The sequence below is a fragment of the Neoarthrinium moseri genome, assembly GCF_022829205.1.
Source record: "Neoarthrinium moseri strain CBS 164.80 chromosome Unknown scaffold3_Wmoseri_CBS_16480, whole genome shotgun sequence".
Lineage (NCBI taxonomy): Eukaryota > Fungi > Ascomycota > Sordariomycetes > Amphisphaeriales > Apiosporaceae > Neoarthrinium > Neoarthrinium moseri.
This window is the reverse complement of record NW_026055117.1, coordinates 1233941-1256675: the sequence shown is the minus strand read 5'-3', so window position 1 is coordinate 1256675 and position 22735 is coordinate 1233941. Positions and strand designations below refer to the sequence as shown.

The window sequence follows — 22735 nt, the reverse complement described above, 5'->3', positions numbered from 1 at the left end:
TCCATACTGAAATAAGCCGGATGTGCTGTTTCAAGTCAAACATGAATTCCAGCCCTCACTGATACTGCAAGTTGGAAGCCTGAAGAGCCCTTCCGGCCAACAAAGTCGGCAGTAAGCCCGCCGAACTAGCCGCGACCTAATTCACCTCACGAACGCCAAGTGACATAGGGCAGCTATTCTGAGTTTTGGGTACAAGATTTCTCTCGTTACACATACCGAAGTAATTTGACGTCGATATCCATCCGTTCAGCGTCGCGGTCAAAGCAGACCATCTCTCCAGACGGCATCATGTCGATACGGATCGCACTTGATGCCGCCCCCGAGTTTTATACGAACCTGGACTTCGTGGAGGGGCGCGTCATCCTGGGCCTAAACAGGCCAGAGAATATCGGCAATATTGTTGTCAAACTCGAGGGCGAGTGCAAGACCGCCGTCACACTTAGCGAGAGAGACCCGAATCTTCCTCGCGCTCCGGGGGCACACGATTTTGTTACGGAAACACACAAGCTGCTCTACCTCGTTGAGCAGGTGTACCCCGATGCGCGGTCTGCAGCCTCCATGGCCGTTGGCGCCATGCCTGGCGTGCTGTTTCCCGGCCAGCACGAATTTCGCTTCAAGTTCAAGGTGCCTCTGAACAATATCTGCGGGAATCCGAATGCGATGGCGGCGCTCAACGGCATCGGCGGTGTTGGAGGGGCTGGCAACTCGGGGTTTCTTGGCTTTGGTGGATTCCGCACCATGGATGGCAGCAAGCAGTTGATGCTGCAGCACGTGCGAACCACACTCCCACCATCGGTGACAGGGTTTCCAAGAAAAGCAGAAGTCCGTTATTACATCAAGGTCACCATTCAAAGACCAGGCTTTTTCAAGGAGAATTGGAGATATCAGATCGGTCTAAAATTTCTTCCAGTCGAGCCCCCTCGTCCGACTCTGACCGGGCAAGAGGCATTTGCCAGGCGGCCCTTTCTCTTCAAACCTAGAACTCCCGGGACTATGAAAAGGAAAAGCTCCTTCTTTGGTTCAAAAAGCAATCAGACAGACACAGAGAATCAGGTCCCCCCTTCGTTCGAGGTTTCGGCACGACTCCCACATCCTACCATTCTGACCTGCAATAAGCCTATGCCGTTACGCTTAATAGCCAAGAAACTCGCTGCGTCGCAGGAGCAGGTCTACTTGACCTCCATCGAGGTCGCCCTCATAGGATATACAAATATCCGGGTGTACGATCATCAGCATGCCGAAGTGACTCGATGGATCGTAAGCTCCGCCAACAACCTGGCAATACCTGTGGGAAACCCTGCAGATGCTGTGGACACGGAAACCGTGCTTCCAGACCACCTGTGGGCGCACCAACCATTACCAAACACTGTCGCTCCGTCGTTCACGGCCTGCAACCTCTCTCGCAGTTATGAGCTTGAAGTCCGACTCAGTCTAAGCTGGGGGCTTCCAAACAAAAGCGGCAAGGCCAGCGCACCTTATCCGCAAGTTATATTTCTACCCCTGAAAATGTCCAAGGTCGAGATCTTCTCCGGCATTCATCCTCCCAAAGAATTACTGCAGCCCGCAAGGAAAAGGCCGCAGGCTCCGCCTCTTCCACCGCGGACAGCCACTGCTTCTTCCACTGCACCGCCGTCTGACCCCCTCTACCCGCCACAACTAGGACCTACAAATGCTCCGCAACCCGACGATGCACCTCCCAGCTACGACGAGGCCATGGCACAAGACATCACCGCACCTCAGGAGAGACCGGCCTATAGCGGCGTGACGGCTGAGAATGATCCTAGCATAGTGCCTCCTGAGAAGTCTGGGTTACACTAGAGATAGTTCGCGGGAAAGGCAAGGAATGTCTACCCCATTGACGGTATTGGGTTTTGGTAGGAATGCATCTTAAAGGTGCAATATGCTCCCAGGCACTGTGGAGTTTGGAAACGATAGAGGATACCCTTTTACTTTGATTTACATTCTCCAAGTTTCAAATAGATATACCTTATGCAAACGGTTCTTCGAGTATTGCTCATGCTGGTAGGGATGCTGGTGGATCACAGCGCCCCCTGTCTAAACAAGGCTGGCTTATGACATGGAGAGGTTAGTTGTCGTCAATGTATCCAAGCGTTATCAAGTCTCAAGCGAGCAGGACGCAATTACGTACAAAAATTGATAAGAGAAAGCTCTTCGTAACTTGTCTGAGCACTTGTTTCTAAGGGTACTTCAGAGGGGAGGACTACTAATTGACATGAAGCACAAAACCCTAAACAAGTTGTTCCCACCCACCAAGCGGATACCAACAGGAATTTGTTCGCTTGTCCATACAAGAAGCTCGCATCGCCCACAGGGCATAGTAGGCCAACCCGAAGGCTCCCAAGCCTGGCAGTCTTGCTTAGATACATAGACTTCTGTCGAGGCCCTGTCTTGGTTGTGTTAGGCTGATCATGGTCCATGATAGCTCGATGATTGTCCATAACAGTCCAACGAATATATATTATAATTCGTTAAATGCTATTAATAACGCGATAATGCGTTATGGTTTTTCAATGAATATTTACGGCTCGATGATGGTATAACATATTCAGGGGGTTCTACTGGACCGGGCAGCCCCCGCTTCGGCTTCGTCGGCGGCCTTCCATTCGGCTTCGTCGGCAGCCTCCCCTTCGGCTTCCTCGGCGGATGCGGTTCTGGATTTAATTTGATTATCAATCCCCGAGGTTGTGCAGCTTCGTCGCCTAAGCGTCCGTTAGTCCCGACATAGAGTGCGCTTCAATATGTTCCCTTACAGCTGCGTGAGTAACCGTCGTCGGTGATAGTCCTGGTGCACCTTCCGTCCCCGGACATATATCTCGGAACCATTGTCCCACAAGACTCATCGACCTGTTGGACACTTATTAATAGATTGAATCAAGGAGGAGACAGCTTGAGCGTCTCTCAGTTACGTTTATTTGATCCAGAAAGCTAAGGGTTTCTCTCTCGATTGCAAATCCTTATCTCTATAACTATCTTTGTTGCTCTCTCCGTCTGTCTGGCAGCGCTGCCCAACATGCTCGGCCACAGGGATCACTACGAGGCTGCACTACAGCCAAGGCAGAATATGGACGAAGGTCAGCCTCGACTGCTACGTCTCCTCTGCATGATGATGTGGCATGTTTTCCGGTCTTTCATTGGCTGAGGTTGCACTTACCAAGATGTCCTCCAGCGGGGCGCTTCCTTTTTCAGTGATGAGAAAGAAAAGAAAAAGGTGCAGAAGAGAGTGCACCACACGACTCTGACTGATACTGGCCTTGGGCTTTCCCAAGTTTGCAGGTTCATCATGTTTCGAGAGGACAAGGCAGAAAGGGAGGGAACTTCTTCCCCCCCCCCGGCCCTCCCTTCCCAAAAAAAAAAAAGAGTGGATCTGAAGCCTAATCTTGCGGCAATAATCAACTCCCTGATTACTAAAAGTCATTGGGCGTGGAAGAGCGAGCTGCCTGATGCCTGTTGAGTTGCAGCAAGTCGTTGGGGACAGTGGAGTTGCTGAAGAGACTCCGACACGACTAGAAGCCCGCCTCTATCCTTGGTAGGGCAGTGAACAGCGGTGGTATAGAGACGGTGCTGACTCGATGTATGAACAGGAAATATCTAGGCTACAAGAGCTTCGCCTCCGCTTTCGCTATTGACCCTGACTTCTTTGCGGTACGAAGATTCGATCGCTTACATGCGCGAGCGATCTTGACACTCCAAGCACAACTTGTGGAGCTTGAGTGTAAACTCGATGAACTTGACAAGAGATACAGTGCGAAGAGTTGCAAGGTCAGAGTAGTGAACGGCGAATTTCAAGAAGTTGTGGAAACGACCAATAACTCAAGTGTATCGGATGACGCTGGCGAGACTTTGGTTGATATAAACAATGGCAGCGTTAGGGTTGACATTCCTGAAAGAGCCAGTCTGGTCAAATCGATCACTTTGAAATTGGCAGAATATGGTAAGTACCCCTGAGTATCTTCAGCGAGATTTGAAGGTGATTATTGCCGGGCCAGATCGAGCCTTGTTAGACTACGCCTCCGTTCTTGCCCTGGGGTCGGCGCCGTCTAGGAATGTTCAAAACATCAAGGTCTGGCTACAGGAGAATCCCGGGGCGATTGTCAAGCGGGAGGCGAGCTTTATCGAGCATCAATACGAACTGGTGGCCATTACGCCCTCGAAATCGCCTCTTCGCCGGTGGTTTGAGGCCTACGTCCTGTTCCCGACCCGCAAGTCCTTGGCTTGGTTTCGAAAGACGCCCCATCCGAGTTTACGCCCAGAAGCCCACCTCGACGTCCACCTCACGAGTAATGATGCCATCGACGTCTTTGCGGCGGCAACCATCTTCCTGGCTGTTGCCGTGATGCTGATAATGCCCCTGTGGATCTTGCAGGCCCTAACACAGTTAAAATGGAAGCTAGTGGTTATCACTGTGTTCATCGTCGTATGCCTTGCTTTTCTCAGTGTGGCAGCGGTGGGAAATTCGTTGGGGAGAATCGGGGCCACGGCTGGGTAAGTCACACCTATTAACATATTCAGGAAGTTGGTTGATGATCTCTTGAAGCTATGCGGCTGTTCTCGTTGTTTTTCTTCAGTTCGGCAATAATACCTAGGCCAGAGGGGATTCGGGCCAAATCCTGGGATTCGGTGTGGAGATAGATGAAGAGTCAATATTATAACGTCCTTCACAGACTCCTATATGATTAGAACACTGGCAAATAGCGATGGACACTTGGAAGGGGCACGTCTCGAGGGATCGGGACGAAGCTTATTATCGCACTCATAACAGTAAGAATGAAAGATCGCTTCGACGTTCAATCACCTCACATCAAATGCCATCACAATGCATGATACTCAGAGTATGTTGCAGTAACCACGAAGAAAGGCAATGCCTTTCTTATCATATTGACATACAGCTATCAGAACAGCCTGACCGAAAGATGGATCGTTTACGCCGGCCACATTTGGGGGAACCCCCCACCGTAGGGCAACTATGGGAGTAGATGATGTGACGCCACCGACCAGGCTCCCCCCTGGTCAAACTGTCCGTTGCACTCCGTGAAAAAATCCCAACAAGAAATACCACACACAAGTGCCATTGGGGCCAGACACTGATTACGATAGATGGGACGCTGGAAGGACTTCGAATGTGTAGTTCAATGCCCCACCAGCGCCCCTGCGGATGAGTGGAGAACACGAGCTTAGACCTCGTCCTCGAGGAACCGGTAGGCGAACTTGAAATCCGCCTTTCTTCGGTTCATCCTGCCATCGCTTGTTAGCATACGTCGACACCAGAAGAGAAGGATCGCAGGTGCGGATTGCAGCTGGTCCATCAACGGGATGAAGAGTAAACTTACCAGGTCGATTCGTAGTCAAAGAAGCGGTAGGTGCCCTGCTCGAACTCTTCCGTAATTGACTTGGGCTCTTCGTGTCTCTGGAACCAGGTTTGATACTGCTTGTGGAATCTCCAGCTCTGATCCTTCAGTGCCTTGGCCGCCAGGTACTGTTGGTATGTCCCTTGCTTATAGTAAAAGACATAGAATAGCGTGTCGGGATCGATGCGGGAGTACAACCGCGGGTCGTCAAAGATCGCCAATGGCTCCTGGGGATACTGGGATGCGGAAGAATACCTCTGATCTGGCTTGTATTTCCTCGGTGCCTCTGCGTCTGCAATAGCCGGCGTTTGGCTCTGCGACACCTCCATCATTCTTAGATGTGACGGCGAGTTCACTGGTAATGAGCGCTTCTTTGTGACTTCGAAGGATTCTACAAGATCCTGCAGGGATGCTGGTAGATGGTACACGCACTCCTCCTCCTTCTCATCTGTGCCAGTCGCCGACTTGACGCCGTTGGCAATACCATTCGTTTGCGGTGCTGTGAATCATTGTTAGCTTTGGGGCTAATGTGGGTAGTTAGAAACAAGTACCTTTTGAAGACTCGGCAGCCTCGGCCTCCCTTGCGGCCTTTGCTGCTGCCTTTGCTGCCGCCTTCTCTGCCTTCTTTGATATCGGGCCAGGCGTCGCGCTCGGAGCCGGCTCGGGGGCCTTGGTCTCGACGGTACCAGAGGCGGCAGATTTAGGTTCTGAGGGTGCCGGTTGTATGGAGGCAATACTGGGCGAGCTTGTCGCACTCGTCCGCGAGGTTTGCGAAGTGGGCAAGGGTGAGATACCAGGAGGCGGCGCCACAGGTTGCGATCCAGGCGGCGGAGGTAAGGGGGCGATGCCGAGGTTGTTCTTTTCGCTGGCTGCTGCTGCGGCAGCGGCGGAGGCATACTTGAGGCCTTCCCCGGCGGGACGTGACGGTAATGAGGCAGGCTTCATCGAGGCAGCACTCGCCGTGCTGCCATTTGGTGTAGTGGCCAGAGGGTTGTTCAGGGTCGCGAGAGTCGGCAGCGGTGACTTGAGTTGCGCGGATGGTCTTCGTGCGGCGGGCGGTGTTGGTTCGGCAGCGGGTTTCGCCTTGGGGGGCAAACTTGCCGGTCTCTCCACCTCGGCGGCCTCCTCCTGTATGGATTGAGTATCTTGTGACGATACGCGGTCGCCCTCGTGGTTCATGCCGAAGACCTCCTCGTCCTCTTGCAGATCCAGCTCATCGTACATCTCCTCGTCCTCCATGAAGTCGTCGTTCTGGCCGTCCGTCACGTAGTACCGGATGCTCTCGTCGAGGGCCATGACGTCGTCTGCCTCAACACCTCCGTTCTCGAGGGACCGCCTGATAAGCTCCATTTTCGATATATGCCACTTATGCCGCTCGATGACGTGTTCGAGGGAGGCGATGCGCTCCGCCTTGTCCCGCTGGTTCTTTCCCTTCTTCATGGTGGCTTGTATGCCCTCGGCCTCGGCCTCCAGGGTCTCGATCTGCAGCTCTAGCTCCTCGACCTGTGTGGACAGGAAATCGCTGGCCTCCACCTTTGCCTGCTCCTTGGGATCTAACTTGGCCTGGGCGGATAAGCCCTCCTTGGAGTAGGCCTTTGTCTTCATGGCCTTCTCGACGGCCTTGAAGCGCTCCATTTGCTACAGGAGAAAATCAACAGGTCAGCAGGGGGAAGAGGACATGGGTGACTGCATGCCCGCCAATTCATGGATGGTCACAAACCGTCTCGATCAGTTTCCGCTGCTCTATGAGCGGTGCTTTGTCCTTGATGTCATTGCTAGCGGCCCAGGTCTTGATCTGATCGCGCAGGCGCTGGAGCTTCTTGATCTCGCGCTTGAGGTTGTCCTCGAGCTTCTCCTTCTGGGCCGGGTTATTCGACTGCTCTATCTTCTCGTAGATGGCGTCGAACTCGGCCATGCCCTCGGCGACCTTCTTGAAGCACTTGTCGACTTCTTGTTGGAGCTTCCGTTGCGCCATGATGGAAAGCTGTGATGGGTTGGACGGGTGGTGTGAAGGGTATCTATCAGAGGATGCGGGCGTGTTCTCGCAGGCCAGGCGCGAGAGGGAGAGAGGAAATCGGGATCGCGATGGCGGCGGCGATGGTGACGGCGACGTCGATCAGATGTCGGTCGAAGGAAGGATGCGGTGGTGATGATGTCGATTGTCGGGTGCGATCGAAGGGCGCCGGCGACCTTTGAGAGGCAGCTGGGGGCCTGCTTGATTCAGGTGCGTGGGCTGTCCGGAGACGTCAAATCTGGGGATGGATGGGATGGATCGCGCCTCCCTTCGTTTGCTCGAGGGACGAATGAGGCCAAGGCTCGGTCGCTCATCCGTGTGCGCAGGCCGAGGGTGGAAAAATGTTGCTTCCGCTGGGACGAGAGCACGCGGTGGGTGCTCCGGATCTCTGGATAGGTGGTGGTGGTTGTGGTGGGCGGGTTGCGTTCTCAATGGTGGTGGAAATCGAAATCATACATCCCGGACGGGCATGGCCAGTCGACTGCAGAAGGCGGAAGGCTGAAGGCTGAAGGCTTAGCTGGTCAGAGAATGAAGGCGAAGCTCCGCGACGGCTGCTGCTGCTGCTGCTCTGGCGTGGTAGCGGCTGCTACAGTGGGCAGGCCGGCAGGCTGGCAGGCTAGGCGACCGGCTGGGGGCGATGGGGGCCAAAGGGCGGCTGCCGGGGCACACTGCACGGCTGAGGCTGTGGACTGTGGGCTGGGCTACCTACCTAGGTATGGTATGGGGCTGGCTTGGCTGGAGGCTCTGGCTGGTGTGTACCGGCCCGAGTTGGATGATAAAGTGCTTCCGTGTACGACCCGGCTATCGCATCTCCCGTTGCTCGACTCACATTACACTTATGGGAATCCGTCGGTATTCTATCTGGTGCCTTACAGAAAGAAGCCGTAGATCCCTTACTCATGGGCCCTGTGCGGCTGTGTAATCGCGAAACTTAGTCCCCTAACCCACATCCACACAAGATACTTCGGCACCTCCAGCCGCCAGCACTGCTACCTAATGTACGTAGGTACTGCAAGTTGCCAAATTGGTACAGTAAAGCACTCAAACGGGCACGCTGCTCCCAATTGCGAACTGCATGGATCGGCATCACATGACCCCTTTCCTATACGGTTGATTCGTCGTCGGTCCCTTACCAAAGGCCAGCAAGGCATCGGGGTCGTGATAGCCTGCCCGATCGCATGGTTATGAGCCGTGGTAGGTCGACAGGCGGTTGGTTGATTCATCCGTCTGTCGTGTCATAGGATGACTGGGTCCTCTGCCCACGCCGGCGCCTCCACCACGGCCAGCCGCCTATCTATCGCCTAATTTTGCAGCTCATGCAGCCCAAGCAGCCGCCCTGTCCTGTTCAGCGCATAGCCTTTGCAACATAGCGAATGCTTAGGGAACAACCGCCAAAATGAAAGGTGAGTGATGTCCATATCCCCTCAGGCCCCCCCTCCCCACCCGTTTAAGTTTAGTCTGTTTATTCATTCGTGCTGCATTATATAGCGATACTTCAGCGCGTGCTGTCGGCTTCTGTCACGGTGGACAAGGAGGTCGTCTCCTCCATCGGCAAAGGCGTACTGGTCTTTGCTGCCGTGGCGCCCGGCGACACGGAGAAGGAGATTGATTCCCTGGCCGCCAAGGTCCTCAAGATGAAGTTGTGGGACGACGATGCTGGTGGTAGAGTACGGCGTCCATTCCTGGCTCCCTGAGTTTGCGTTTGCCTCCGTCACAATTCAGGGGAGATGATATCTGACAGATTGTAATCCTAGTGGAAGAAGAGCGTGCAGGATATCGGCGGTGAAGTTCTATGCGGTAAGCTGCATCTGATATCTGTCATCCAGTGGATCGCAGCCTGACGATCTTATCCAGTCTCGCAGTTCACCCTCCTGGCATCTACCAAGAAGGGAGCAAAGCCGGATTTCCACGGTGCCATGGGTGGGGAAGAAGCCAAGAGATTATACCAGTACTTCTTTGACAAGGTGCAAACGGGTTATAATCCTGAAAAGGTCAAGAACGGCGTCTTCCAGGCCATGATGGAGGTCGCGCTCGTGAACGACGGTCCGGTAGGTCACCCATCTGGACAATATTCAGGCTTCGAACTGACTGACCATGTCTCAGGTCACTCTCGAGTTGAATGCCACGCCGCCACCGCCAAAGGCACCTGCTTCATAATGGAAGTGAACAGTTTTCTTAGACCTGACATTAGATGTAGACTAACGTATAGACATGGATCAGTTCAGTAGTACGACTATTATTGAATGAGAGGGAGGGTATCGACAGGAAAATCTAGATGCTTATCGAATCAACCACTAATAACCCATTAGAGCGCCCTGTGCTCCTAGATTTCAAAATGCAAATAAAACTCCTCATGCCCATGGCGAGACCGTCTCGGTCGGGTATACGTAATGCTAAAGGAACGAAAAGGGGGCAGTCCTCTACCAACTCCACTCGTATGAATGACCTCTGCTGTCAATCTGCGGGTTCTCTCAAAATGCGCCATCCCATAAAATGCTGCTTTCCTTCACTTCGTTCTCTGATTCACCTTGCGGCTGCGCCTCTTGGCAACGACCTCGGGGTCCCACGTTCCCGAGAAGAGGTCCTCGCATTCGTCCTCGTCCTCGGAATCGAAGACGATGACGTCCTTGTCCGCGGACGCGTGCAGCTGCTCGGACTCGAGCCCGAACTCGGGCATCTCGGAGACGGCGACGTCCTCCCACGTCCTGTAGTCGACGACCCGCTGCGTCTCGAGGATGAACTTGCCCACCTTGTATTTCTGCGCCTCCTCCTTGGCGTCGACGTACTTCCAGCCCACCTTGGCGTGGCAGACCGCACACGTTATGTCGGCCACGACGTGGGATCCGGTCACAAGCAACCGAGTCTCGGGCTTCCCTACTCTGATGTTGACCAGATCCCCCGTATTCTTGCCCCGGGGGAAGTGATCTGGCGCCGAGACCAGATATGCCCTTCCGTATCGGCCCGTGAAGCCTTTGCTGACGATCTGGGACGCGAAGGCGAGGTCTGACGAGCACGTGGAGCAGCGGATGGTATCGGGCTGTGTCCGTGCGAGCTTGGTAGTCTCTAGACCCTGCTTGGAGGCCCGGTGTTTGTCCTTCGAGAAGGAGAAACGGGAGGGGAGGTAGGAGGGTGACGGCGGGCACTCGGCGAGGCTCGACCGCGGCGAGTCGCTCGGTGATGTGCTCAGGGAGGGAACGGCATTTTCGTTCGGCAGGCTTCCAAAGCTCTCCGACGAGAGAGAGCTCTGTCTTCGCCTTCCAAAGGGGATGTTGAAGCTCGGTAGTAGGTAGACGGGGAATCTCGGCGCCGGGCCGCCGGCGGTGGTGCTCTCGCTGGCCATGGCAGCTGGATCAGGTTATGGCAGGTTGAATAGAGTAGTACTCCGTGTGCAAGTGTAGGGTTAATAAAGGCCCTCTTCCGGAATCATTCAAGGGCGGCTGTCACAGATGCTGCCCGACTCCAAGCCGAATCTCGGGTAACACGGTCGGTGTGCCAGTGTGCTTATAATATATGCAGACTGACGAGGGCATCAGAAGGAAGTCATGGATTAAGGTACAGAGTCGTCAGCGGCGTGGAAGGGAAAGGAGGAAGGATGCATCGCAGTCACATCTTTCCGCTATACCGGGAAGCACATGCAGGACCGGCGGGTATTTGAAGGGAATAGTCGAGTGATCAACGCCTCTGCATACTGTTCCCGTGGACATCGCATCATGCTGCCAGCCCAGCTAGTCCGTGTAGGTGCGGGTGGCTTATCAGCCCATCCACCCCCCATCTGCCCGCCTGCCCATCTGCCCATCTGCCCACCTGCCACCGCGGGCCCCCATGGCACAGTTCCACTGACAGCAAGAGCCCATAAGCTTTTATCGATACCCGACCCAAGCGGGAAATGGGGAAACCCTGCATGGATGTGACAGCGGGCTGGCGGGGCTGCCCACTAGCCGTCACCCTGCAGAACGCCGTGAGTGCCGGCTCTCCAGCGAGACGCACTACCGAGCATGCCGTGGGGCGGGATCGCTCGGCTTTAATCCTATCGAGTCATTCCGCCCCCGTTTGTGCTGATAGGGGATAACTGGCCGCTATTGCGAACAGTTCTCCGTGCTGAATCAAACGAAGAGTATGCCTGAGTATTAGTAGTGTTCAGAAGGATATAAATCTTTTCGCCATGAGCAAGATCTCTGCGTTATACGCGTTGTTTCCCGAAACGCGCATGCTGCGATCGCGGTCCTGTTGTCGGCAGCCGCAGTGCGTCCGGACGCAAAGTTAGGTTTTACTGGATACTTTATACTACCTGAGGTAGAATTCGCAGATGTGGACTGATTCGAAGACTCTGATTTGCCGGGCTGTGTCATCGGTGTTACACAGCAGGCAAAGAGAAGATTAATCTCTCGTATTGGGATTCTGGCAGATATCAAACACCTTGCCATCGCACTCATTACAGCTGACTTCCCAACCCTATAGTAGCTCAAGACACAACCATGCCGCATATAAATGCACGGGGCGAAGGCCTCTTTTGAACCATAACTTATTATAATGGTGAGAATTAAATGTATGCCGTAAGCCTTGACTTCATTACGTTCGAATACATGGTTCTGTGCTTCGAGAGCAGAAAATGCGACGAGGGCGAAGTCAAATCGCGTTCCATCCTAAAGCGCTCTCTCAACGGATTTCCATTATGTCTTGATTCCACCAACGCCAACGTATATACTAATGAAGCATCCTTAAACGGTTTGAAATGCGCATAGGCCCTGCTCTTCTGGCCGTCTAGGGAAACTTGCAACAATATCCTCCCAGTGGCCGGGACAATCGCCACCACGGATCACAGCACGAACCATTATGTCATAAGCCTTGCTGTATCATTTACAGAGATTTCAGATGAGGAATGTTTCCAAAAAAAAAAAAAAATATGATATAAAAAAGGTCCGGGGATGGATCAAATTGCGAGACTGAAGAGCGAGGAAGAATAATAAGATAGACGGCACAATGAGACGCAGAGTGAAGAGTCCAACATGTCGTGTAAGTCCCAGATGGGCGAGCTTGAGAATTTATGGAATAACTTATATTGTGACTCTGCAAAAATATATTGTGATAGTATACTTACCCAAGCGGCTCACACAAGTCTATTTCTGCTGACTGAGGATCATTCGAGGCAGCCACTGCGAGCTGAGCCTCGCAGCGAGCTAATTAATCACTTGATCTGAAGGAAAAGAGGATAAATAAATGAAAATGTAGGCAGTGAAACGCAATGTGCCGCTGTGAAAGCTGCCACTCCCCACATCAGATGCTACAGCGTTTGGCCCTTGAAGTTGTACAGCCGAGGTACCTTTCACTAGGTACGAAATTATATGTATATATGCTGCGTCTTCATAAGAAAGTATACTAGAAGATTATTATATACATTGTGGTATGATCAGTATAGGTTGACTGGCCACCGAGTGCATGGTAGTAATTTCAGACTTGGCTGTGGCCATGTTCGCACTTCGGATATCATACTAGATTGACAACCTAGACTTTACCCAATCTGTATTCATGAGGTATCTCAGTTGCTCACCACCAAGATTTCTTTGAACACCCTTGCAAACGTGCAGATACAGCTGATATGTTGGCTAAGAGTGTGGCATCTACACGGTTTACGTACGAAAAGATGTGTAACTGCTATTATAGAGCGTGAATGCTTGACTGTAGGTGATTCAGTCCGCATATTTCAAATCTAAATCCAAACGTGTTCGAAGACCATTACTGCGGTAATGTGGACACTTTTCAGGCGTTCACTCGCCGTGGTTGGCCTGTTATAGGCATACAGACTTTCATCAACGCCAATGGAAACCCGAAACAAAATTGCATCAGACTTGCCTTGCCGATCGTTCCTACAGTTGGGACAATTCCCCAACTCAGCACTGTGCCGCAGTGTTGTGAGGTAACCCATCGTCGTGGGACATCGGTATCAGGGATACGAGACGCTCAGCATCAAGTAGACATCATTCTCTCTATATGGCATCCAGGGGACACTAACAGCTCTCGCGACCTTTGTCTCACCTCTCAACGCTTCGTCCTATTAAGGTCCGGGCTGAGTCACTACGTGTTGTCTCGTTGATTATAGTTTCAAGGTGATTTGCGGGGGGAGGGTTTTTTTTTTTTTTCCCCCAGCCTTTCGACATAGCCTCTCAAACTGAGAACGGCACCACCCAGTCAAGCAAGCTGATGAAGTTTGGAAGTAGTAAAAGCCACGCCAATGTTCCTTCCAATCAAAGTGAGGAACTAATCGCTTTTCGGGATGTGAAGACCCTGTAGACTTGGGAACTCCAGATGTGAAAGCATGCACAGATGCTTCGTGAGGAAGGTTGCTTGAAAATGCCCCAAGTTGGCTGTTTCGCAAGTGAAGAGGAAGCATGCAAGTTATTGGGCCTTTTAAAGCTCACGACATTCTGGCATCGAAGCTTCAGTAGTGCAGCATGTGTCAGCACCCGAGCAGGCCTTGCTGCATGTAGTATCTCCATCTCTATTCGGGCAGCGCATCCTATTCCTACTGGACATGAGCCAATAGAGGAATCCAATTGATTATTTTCCAAGTTATCGGCATGTCCCAATGTGCTCCAACCATACTCAATTGAAGAAATGCAGCGAATGGGACACTGGAGAATTGGGCATGTGGCACTCGGCAGCGGCGGGTTGCAGGTTTCAGGTGGGGTCACACGTGAAGGAGGCGCTAAGGCACACACCAACGCCACCTAGGGAATGGCCCTGTTGCCCCCCAAAGCCCACCGTTAGCCCCGCCCGTTTCCAGACCCACGGGCCTTTGTGGCCCATGCCAAAAGTCACTAGAAATTTCTCCTCATCTCGCTCGTTCGACTGTCGGGCTGACTTCTGACTCCTCCTCTCACCGTCCTGCCACGAACACCCACCCGTCAAGGCTCCGACACTCTCAAGACTCCCTGCGCGCGCATCAATCCAAAGAACACCAACTGCCTGCCTCTTCACCAGTCTTTGGACTGCTCGACCCGTCAATCGCCTCTCAAACCGCAATTCTGTCGAACGCACGCATTTCTTGCCACCTCACCGTCGAGTCCTCGGACTAGCCTCAGCCTCAGCCATCCTTACCGAATCACTTCCCCGACGACAACAACCCTGGAGTTCATCGCTAGTCATGGCGCCAATGAAAAACAGTAGTAATAATTTAAATAGTAGTAGCTATGGCGAGGCCATGGTTCGCCAGGCCAATGTCCTCGCCAGCTGCTACGTTGTCGACCCTACCGCCGCCCTGAAGGGCTTCCACTACTGCACTACCCTCGCTGCAGGGGCAGAGTGGTATTCCTGAGGTTCCTATCTCAGGACTACCATCCCCTCCGTCAAGTCCCCCCCTCGCGGCCATCACCCAAGACAACGAGCTCGCTCTGACGCCCAAGAAGAAGCGCAGCTCCGCCGCCAACAGCAGCGCCAACAACAACAATAACCGCCGCAGCCGCCGAGGGGGGGCAACACTCCAGATCAGGGAAGAATGTGAGAGATTCTTTTGTGACACCATGAAAGCCGTGTTCCAGGTTGAGGGGAACATGGCCGGTAGTGGCTCCAGCCTGACGGGTGTTTACTACAACACACCACCACCTACCGACTATCCCACGCCGCCGTCCTCTTTCTCGAGCGCCGATGGCTTCATGAAGCCCGCCATCGCCGCCAACCAGTGGATGGAGTTCTGGGATTACGCGGGAGGTGCAAGTTTCCGAGCCTTTGTGTCTGAGGAAGACGCCGAGAGGACACTCTTTGCCTTCTTTGACGTGGGACTGCTTGGCCGAGATCTGAAGCAAGCGTGAGTGCCATTGCCATTGCCATTGTTGTCATCATGCCTGCCCGAAAGACACGAACTAACCGCCAGAGATAGCTTGATTGCCTTCATTGAACTCGCCGAAGGTCCCCTTGATTGCTCTCAAGTGGTCATCTGCCTGGACAGACTGATTCCCAAAGATGACGCAAAAGCCCTGATGCGCAGCTTCCAATGGGTCGGCTTCGAACTGACCACATTGGATCACTGGGCCAAGGGATTCGACGTAACCAGCGATAAGTGGTTGTTCATGGCCATGGACGTCTAAACAAAAATCGATTTCTGTTCTGCTTCGTTCGGGAGTTCCGGGAGTTGCGGTTTCACACACGATCCGACGTCTTCACTGTCCTGCCTGCTTTACGTATTTCGCGTCTGCGTCTTTTTCTCAGTTCAGTTCGTCCCATTTGTCAGTTCTTTCGTTCCCGGAGTAAGGAGGGAATGCTCAGCTTCTGTTCGCAGCAGCTTACCGGCGCCTGGATCGCATGGCATAAGGGGCACGGCTGCATGGTCCAAATTGTTTCTGAGCACGGCGTTTTCTTACTCGATTCCAAACGGCTGCATTTGGGCAAAGCATTCCGAGCGTATCATTGGGAAAGCGGACACGGGAGATGGGAAAAGTTGAGTGTTCTCAAAATCAGTCTCCTGTTTTTCTGCATTGCCATTTCGAGACACGTAGGTTGCAAAACCACATCTAGTTTCTTGTTCGGAAAACGTTTCATTGCTTTTAGGGGGTTTTTGGGGAGAAATTCGGTCTGAGAAGAAAAAGCTCTAAATGTGGTCATGAAATACACATGGGTTCTCTCAAATTCAACGCCTCTATCCCAGCCATGTGATACCGCAAATGTGACCTAGATCGCCAAACCCCCTTTTCTACCTCTAATCCTGGCATTAGTAGACTGCGAACCCGGTCCCCCCCCCCTCTCCCTATCTAGGCACGCACCTAGGGAGGGAGTCCATCCCTTTTTACCTGAGACTTGTACTCCAGATAGCCCAGAGTTCCGTCACCCTACAAGACCCTCCTACAGGTCTCCCTCGAACTGCCTCACCTCCAGGCCCTTCTCCTGCAGGTAGTCCTTGACCTGCTTGACCGTGTACTCCTCGCGGTGGAAGATGCCGGCGCCCAGGGCGGCGTCGGTGCGGGTCTTGGCAAAGACCTCCTCGAAGTGGGCCGGGTTGCCGGCGCCGCTGGAGGCGATGACGGGGATGCGCACGGCGTCCTTGACCTGGGTGACGAGCTCGAGGTCGAAGCCGCTGTTGGTGCCGTCCTTGTCGATGCAGTTGAGCAGGAGCTCGCCGGCGCCCATGGCCTCGACGGCCTGGGCCAGCTCGACCACGTCCATGTCGCGCGTCTCGCGGCCGCCCTTGATCGTGCACGCGTACCAGCAGTACTCCTCGCCCTTGGGGCCCGGGAAGGCCGTCTTGACGCAGGCGTGGCGCGTGGCGTCGAGCTTGGGCACGTAGACGCGCTTGGGGTCGACCGAGACCACGACGGCCTGGTTGCCGTACGCCCGGCTGATCTGCTCGATGGCCGTGTTGCCGAACAGCTTCTTGCCGACGGCCTGGTACTCCTCCGCCGCCAGCACGGCGTCCGACCCGATCGACACCTTGTCCGCGCCGGACTTGAAGTACATGGTCGCAATCTCGAGCGCCGAGACCTTGGTGCCGTCCGTGTCCACCGTGTCGCGGATGCCGCCGCCGATCGTCAGGGGCACGAAGACGGTCTCGGATGTGCGGCGCAGAATCTCGAGCATGGGCACATCGGCCAGTGGGCAGTCTCGGAAAGACGTAATGTTCAGGAACGTCACCTCGTCGGCGCCTTGCTCGTAGTACCGCTTTGCAAGTTCCACGGGCTTGCCAAGGTTCCGGACGTTGCGATCCGAAGACTTGTCACGCACATCGTATTGGTCGCCCTTCGTGACGACGAGGTCTCCCTGGTCGTTTGTCCGCACATCCAGACATGCGATCACACGTCTTGTCAGGCCCCCCGTGGGTGCCGAACTGGCCACCGTCTGTCCCAACGTCTTGGCACCATCCCCAGTCAGGAACGACTTGAGCAACCGCAGGCCAGCAACACCACTCTTTTCCGGGTGGAATTGCGTCGCTAACACGTTATCCTTGGCAACAGCGCCGACAAAAGTCTCGCCTCCGTAGGTGCCCGTCGCGACTGTCCAGCCCTGGCCCTCCAGCTCCCCTGGCACATACGGATACTTGTAGCTGTGGACGTAGTAATATTTGCTCTCCGACCTCAGATCGTATAGGCTCTTGCTGCTCGAATTGGCGCTGTTCCAGCCGATGTGCGGGACGGCCTTTTGCGAGTCGTCGAAGCGGTCGAGGTTGCCCTTGATCAGCCCAAGGCCCGGAATCCCCGGGTCCTCCACCGAGCCGGCAAATATGGCTTGGAGGCCCACGCATATGCCCATGAACGGCTTGCCGGCGGCGATGTGCGCTTGGATGGCGGGCAGGAAGCCGGCGGACGAGAGCTGTGAGAGGCAGTGGCCGAAGTGGCCGACGCCCGGCAGGATCAGCTTGTCGGCATTGGCGACCTCGGCCGGCGTCCGCACCCAGGAGACTGTGTAGCCGCACTTCTCGATCGCGTTGACCAGGGAGCGCACGTTGCCGGCGACGTAGTCGAGGAGGTAGACGGTTGACATGGCGGCGGCTGGCGGGGCTTGCCCTTGTGCTAGGTGGGGAACTGGGAGAGGCAGGCCGATCGCCTGAAGTGAATGAAGAGTCCAATGGTATTTGGTTGTATGGAAGGTAGGATAGGTTCCGGTTTCGTCCAGTGTACGAGGTTCGCGATGATTATTTATAGCCGGGCCCTGGTCTGCAGGTCGACGTCTTGAGCTGCTGCTGTGAGTCAATCGCGCTGGGATTTTGCGAGTTGGAGGGGTAGTCAGTCACTGAACTGCCCCGCTACCGCAAGAAATCTGGCAGGCCGATCTGGGGACCCACGGCCAACGCCTCCAGCTGCCGTTCAGTTAACTTGGGGCGTTCTGCCGCTAGTGACCGCCCGGGACCCTTGGGGGACAGCCTGAGCCCCAGGGCCTTGGCGAACTGATGTCCGCCGCCAAGCTACCGGATGGACTGCAGCTCAACTTCGCAGGTAGTTAACTAAGCTGTATGAAGCTGTTCCGTGGACGTCGATGTATATCCCAACGGACCACGCGCGATATCCGGCCACATTCCGTCAACCCCTCTGGTGAAATGTGAGCAGCTGCACCCTCATTTGATGAGGACGCCATCGCCGTATACTCAATAAAACTGCTCACCACGGCCTACTCTGCGGCTTCATTCGTCTTTCACCGTCAGAATGGCTAGCTCTCGGGCGCCGCCAGCCAGCTCTGCCATGGTGCATGCAAGCAAGCACGGCCAGCACGACGACGACGGTGATTCGGATTGGGAGTATGAGTATTCCACTACGGAGACTGAGGTACTTGGTCGTGGCGCTGGATTTGACTAGTTCATGGCTTACCTTTTGCAGACGTATTATGTGACTTTGGATATCTCCAAAGCAGATTTCATCACGCGTCATCAGGCTTCGGTTCCCAGTGGACGTGGCGGCTACAAGGAACAGGTACTTGGGGACGTCTTTACTCAGACCAGAAATGCAGACGACGACATGGGAGCCTCCGATGATGGTGAAGGCGAAAACGAGCAGAGGCACGACGGGTCATCCCAGCCTGATCCCTACGGGCTTGACGAGTTTCAAATTTTAGAGTTGCATTCGAGCCATCCGTTGATCTCCTTTCGGGGACGTGTTTACGAGGGCCAATGGTCAAGGAATGTTGGAACCGAGCTGCTGTTCACGCAGCACGACGAGAAGCGCCCGCTGCCCGTCTTGCGACATCTCGAGGATGGCATTGACCTGCTTGCGGCCAGCTCAGCCCGGATTATGCTTACGGAGAAAAGCGTCAAGCCTACAAACGGCCATCCCGGCGAACTTGTGACGGGCGGAAGACTTGATGACGATGAATCGTTCTCTGGAGACCGGAACGCTGTTGTACCCGAGCCTGATCCCGGAGCATCAGCAGAGAGATATGCGCAAGGAGATTTCTTGGCCAAGCTGATAGCCCTTAAGAAGCGCAAGGGAGAAACCGACGACGTGACGGTCGTCGCGCGCCTGAATGATGCGGACAAGCGGCCTAGCAAACCGAAGCCAAAGACATCCAAACGGAAAGCGTCTGAAGACGAGACTGCGGAGAGACCGGCTCGAGGAGGAGGTAACGGACGAGCCCGAGCGCGTGGGCGTGCTCGTGCTCGTGGTCGAGCAAGGGGCGCGGCACGTCGATCACGTGGCCAGCGTCTTGCAGGCTCAGAGGACAGGCTTACACCTGACGTCGCTACCGAGGATGCTGATGAATCTCAGTCAACTCCACGCACATGGGCTGGCGACGAAGGGGTCACGAACGTACGAGCCAAGGGTGATGATCGGAGAGACGACGACGGTGTAGAGTCAGAGGAATCCGAGGACAGCCAAGCGAGCTACGTAGACGAGGGGTCTGGAGATGAGATGGATGTGGATTGAGGTTGGCAACACTATGCTTGCCAAGATTTTGATCACAACTGAAGATATCGTTGTATCAAAACCCGCGTCGCACACAGGCAATATCCGCCTCATTTGAGCCTGCCTTGTAAGTGTTTTCACTCGGCAACGTTGGAGTGGCGTCTTGTCTAACCCATGTAGACTGACTTGATATGCGCAACAGGGCCGCCCTAGCTGAGTTTCCAAGCGGATACTTAATACGATGACAGCAGCCTACACCTAGCAGCATCGCATGCTGTGTACGACTTATTTAAATATGACCTAGACCCAACCTACGATAACAATAACATATGAGATTAGAGGCAAACAAACTGTAGGTTTACCGAAAAAGATGCCACGGTACTTTGTCGTCCGAGGATCCAGAATGGACAGATGAGCGAGTGATGGACTTGATACAGGACTGGTCTCAACAAGTCCGCGAACCTAATTTGCAAGGGCAAGTATGAGATTGTTGCCCAGTAGGATCGGAAAGACAGCCCCGGTAATTTGACCTTTGTCATGGGCTATCTCGCATGTGGCAGCTTCCATTGGACTGAGGCACCGGATGGGCAAAGAAGTAACAACCCCCTCGTCTACAAAGCTAAAAGGATAAAGCTGAGTATTGGCTTCCATGTAAGAGGATCGTATAGCAGCACGACCTGGCGCAAATGGTAATGCCTTATATGACCCTTGTAGCAACGGGTGTTCGATAATAAATGGAGGCCCTCACGCTGCACTTACAATACGTTCACCAGTCTCTGTCGCTCGGGTTGGTTATAATGAGACGAATGATCTCAGCTTTGGTGGCCCCTGATTTGCAAAAGGCTCTGTAAGCATGGTTAACAAAGCCTCGTCTGGATTGAACGCCTTTGGATTGACTGTGGTGATGCTTCGGATAGCATCACAAACTTCCGAGCTTACAGTAACACTGGGAAGCGCAATGGCGTTCCTATCAAGTTGATCCACCCTCATTTAGGTTTTTATCTTGAAAGTCCGAGGAAAGCAACACTTTAGGAAGTTAAACTGAAAGACCACTGCAATTTAGCGATGAATCGAAAATGTCGCCAACACCTTGAGATGTTAGGGTCTTCAGCGACTTTGGTGCTGTGGGGTTCCTTCTGTGCCATGGTGTCCCTAGGTATAGGCCATGTTCTTACTTCAAGGAGTTAAAGCCTTCGGCCCCTGCCGCTCCAGGTGGGCGGTGCAAGCTTAAAGACACATGTGCATACTTCGTACCCGGGCGACGATCCGCATCCCTTGTAACCTCGTGTTAACTCTGGCTTGCAGCCACCTCACCGCACCATTTGAATTGTTCTGTCCTGAATTTCTTTGAGGTCGCCACCCACATCACCCCGAGGCATTGGATGCAAGATGCCTATCACCCTCGTTGCCTTTGACCTTGACGGCACGCTGGCCGAGAGCAAGCAGCCCTTGCTGGACTCCATGGGCGAGGCGTTGGCCGATTTGCTAGACGTCGCTCACGTCGCTGTGATATCCGGCGGTGATTGGCCGCAGTTCGAGAAGCAGGTGGCCAGCCGCCTACCGCCGCGCGCCGACATCCCGAAGCTGTGGCTCATGCCAACCACTGGTACTAAACTCTACACCCACCGTGACGGGAAATGGAATGTCGTCTATGCCGAGCTGTTCAGCGACGAGGCAAAGAAGCAGATTTTGACCGCCTTTGATGCCTCCCTCGAGGCAACCGGCTTCACGCCCGAAAAGACATGGGGCGAGCGCATCGAAGACCGCGGTAGCCAGATCACCTTCTCCGCCCTGGGCCAGCAAGCTCCCCCTGCCGAGAAGCACGTCTGGGACCCCGACTTTGCAAAGCGCAAGGTCATCCAGGCAGATCTCAAGAAACGTTTGCCAGATCTCTCCATTAACATGGGCGGCGCCACCTCGATTGATATCACCCAGAAGGGTGTCGACAAGGGGTATGGGCTCAAAAAGCTCCGCGACGCAAGCAGTATTCCTCTTGAGCAGATGCTGTTTATTGGCGACGCTATCTTCCCAGGCGGCAACGACTACCCTGCCAAGGAGCTCGGCTTGAAGACGGTGCGTGTCAAGGACCCCAACGGGACACTGGCCGCTATTGCTGGCATTGTTGCGTGCCTTTCATAGAGCCGCCGCGTATCCATTTCTTGAACTTGGTTTCTTAGTGGCAAAATATCACTGGAAGTAGATATTATAGAGGAAATCACCGTCATGTTTGGGCTTCGACTTCTGACGCCCAGCAGAGTACGTCATTGTGTGGCATCAAAAAGACTGGCGAATAGATCATGGCACATATGTAGACTCAGCAGAGTATCTTTTAGAGCCAAACCCTGAGGAAATCATTCCCTTATATGTACCACATTCTCGTATCTCGGCGACAAGCTAGACTTGTCAAAGTAGGGGGGTACACAGCAGGTACCATTATGACAGGGATTCACCCGACGGTCAAGTTGTGCGATGTCGCCATTGCCCTGTGTCTACTCTGGTTAATCGAGCACACGAGCACTGTGCACCTCGGGTGAGACGACGAAGGTGACTACTGCCTTAGAATAGGTGGCCAGTCCACTGCGACTGCTACGATTGTAAGTGTTGACCGCCAGATACGTTAAGTAATTCGAACGCAGCAGGCATGGAGTGTGTGCGTCCATGATGCTGACTAGAAATAAGGCTATTAGGCAATCTGCTACTTACCTTGAAGAAGATAGAGGATTGCAAATGGGTCAAAGCTACACAGGCCAAGACATGAAGAAACGACACCGCTTGGAACTGCTTGGTATTATGTGTACATTGAGGTGGCCAAGCTGCTTCTGGGGTAGGAAGCAGAGTGAGTACTGATTGATAACACCCGAGCCGGGTCCACTCTATTGTAGTTCACGTTATAGACACAGTAACGCAGCCGAATTCTCTATCGAGAGTGGCGTTGAAATCGACGTTGTAAACGGCCATGGCCGGGTGGCTCTGCCATGGGCTGCCACAGTGCGTTGCGTTGCTCAGCTGGTTCCTCAAAATACACATTTCAAATTGAG

The 22735-nt window shown here is 53.9% G+C and overlaps 9 protein-coding genes across 9 annotated transcripts; 6 read left to right on the top strand and 3 right to left on the bottom strand.

Annotated features, from left to right (window-relative positions):
- Positions 1 to 288: 288 nt before the first annotated feature.
- On the top strand, positions 289 to 1818 carry JN550_001760 (uncharacterized protein; the record flags this gene model as incomplete). Its single annotated transcript, XM_049312979.1, has 1 exon — positions 289 to 1818. One exon carries the CDS (start codon positions 289 to 291, stop codon positions 1816 to 1818), a length of 1530 nt encoding a protein of 509 aa, XP_049176611.1.
- Positions 1819 to 3949: 2131 nt separating this feature from the next.
- Positions 3950 to 4507, top strand: JN550_001759 (uncharacterized protein; the record flags this gene model as incomplete). The annotated part of the gene is made up of 1 exon (XM_049312978.1): positions 3950 to 4507. The coding sequence occupies one exon, from the start codon at positions 3950 to 3952 to the stop codon at positions 4505 to 4507; it is 558 nt and encodes a 185-aa protein (XP_049176610.1).
- Positions 4508 to 5192: 685 nt separating this feature from the next.
- JN550_001758 (uncharacterized protein) lies at positions 5193 to 7341 on the bottom strand (the record flags this gene model as incomplete). Its single annotated transcript, XM_049312977.1, has 4 exons — positions 5193 to 5253; positions 5349 to 5865; positions 5918 to 7004; positions 7087 to 7341. 4 exons carry the CDS (start codon positions 7339 to 7341, stop codon positions 5193 to 5195), a joined length of 1920 nt encoding a protein of 639 aa, XP_049176609.1.
- Positions 7342 to 8776: 1435 nt separating this feature from the next.
- On the top strand, positions 8777 to 9537 carry JN550_001757 (uncharacterized protein; the record flags this gene model as incomplete). The annotated part of the gene is made up of 5 exons (XM_049312976.1): positions 8777 to 8783; positions 8869 to 9047; positions 9135 to 9177; positions 9235 to 9428; positions 9484 to 9537. The coding sequence occupies 5 exons, from the start codon at positions 8777 to 8779 to the stop codon at positions 9535 to 9537; spliced, it is 477 nt and encodes a 158-aa protein (XP_049176608.1).
- Positions 9538 to 9886: 349 nt separating this feature from the next.
- JN550_001756 (uncharacterized protein) lies at positions 9887 to 10720 on the bottom strand (the record flags this gene model as incomplete). Its single annotated transcript, XM_049312975.1, has 1 exon — positions 9887 to 10720. The coding sequence occupies one exon, from the start codon at positions 10718 to 10720 to the stop codon at positions 9887 to 9889; it is 834 nt and encodes a 277-aa protein (XP_049176607.1).
- Positions 10721 to 14578: 3858 nt separating this feature from the next.
- On the top strand, positions 14579 to 15461 carry JN550_001755 (uncharacterized protein; the record flags this gene model as incomplete). The annotated part of the gene is made up of 3 exons (XM_049312974.1): positions 14579 to 14682; positions 14729 to 15181; positions 15254 to 15461. 3 exons carry the CDS (start codon positions 14579 to 14581, stop codon positions 15459 to 15461), a joined length of 765 nt encoding a protein of 254 aa, XP_049176606.1.
- Positions 15462 to 16212: 751 nt separating this feature from the next.
- Positions 16213 to 17844, bottom strand: JN550_001754 (uncharacterized protein; the record flags this gene model as incomplete). Its single annotated transcript, XM_049312973.1, has 1 exon — positions 16213 to 17844. The coding sequence occupies one exon, from the start codon at positions 17842 to 17844 to the stop codon at positions 16213 to 16215; it is 1632 nt and encodes a 543-aa protein (XP_049176605.1).
- Positions 17845 to 18503: 659 nt separating this feature from the next.
- Positions 18504 to 19718, top strand: JN550_001753 (uncharacterized protein; the record flags this gene model as incomplete). The annotated part of the gene is made up of 2 exons (XM_049312972.1): positions 18504 to 18623; positions 18675 to 19718. 2 exons carry the CDS (start codon positions 18504 to 18506, stop codon positions 19716 to 19718), a joined length of 1164 nt encoding a protein of 387 aa, XP_049176604.1.
- Positions 19719 to 21086: 1368 nt separating this feature from the next.
- JN550_001752 (uncharacterized protein) lies at positions 21087 to 21836 on the top strand (the record flags this gene model as incomplete). Its single annotated transcript, XM_049312971.1, has 1 exon — positions 21087 to 21836. The coding sequence occupies one exon, from the start codon at positions 21087 to 21089 to the stop codon at positions 21834 to 21836; it is 750 nt and encodes a 249-aa protein (XP_049176603.1).
- Positions 21837 to 22735: the final 899 nt, after the last annotated feature.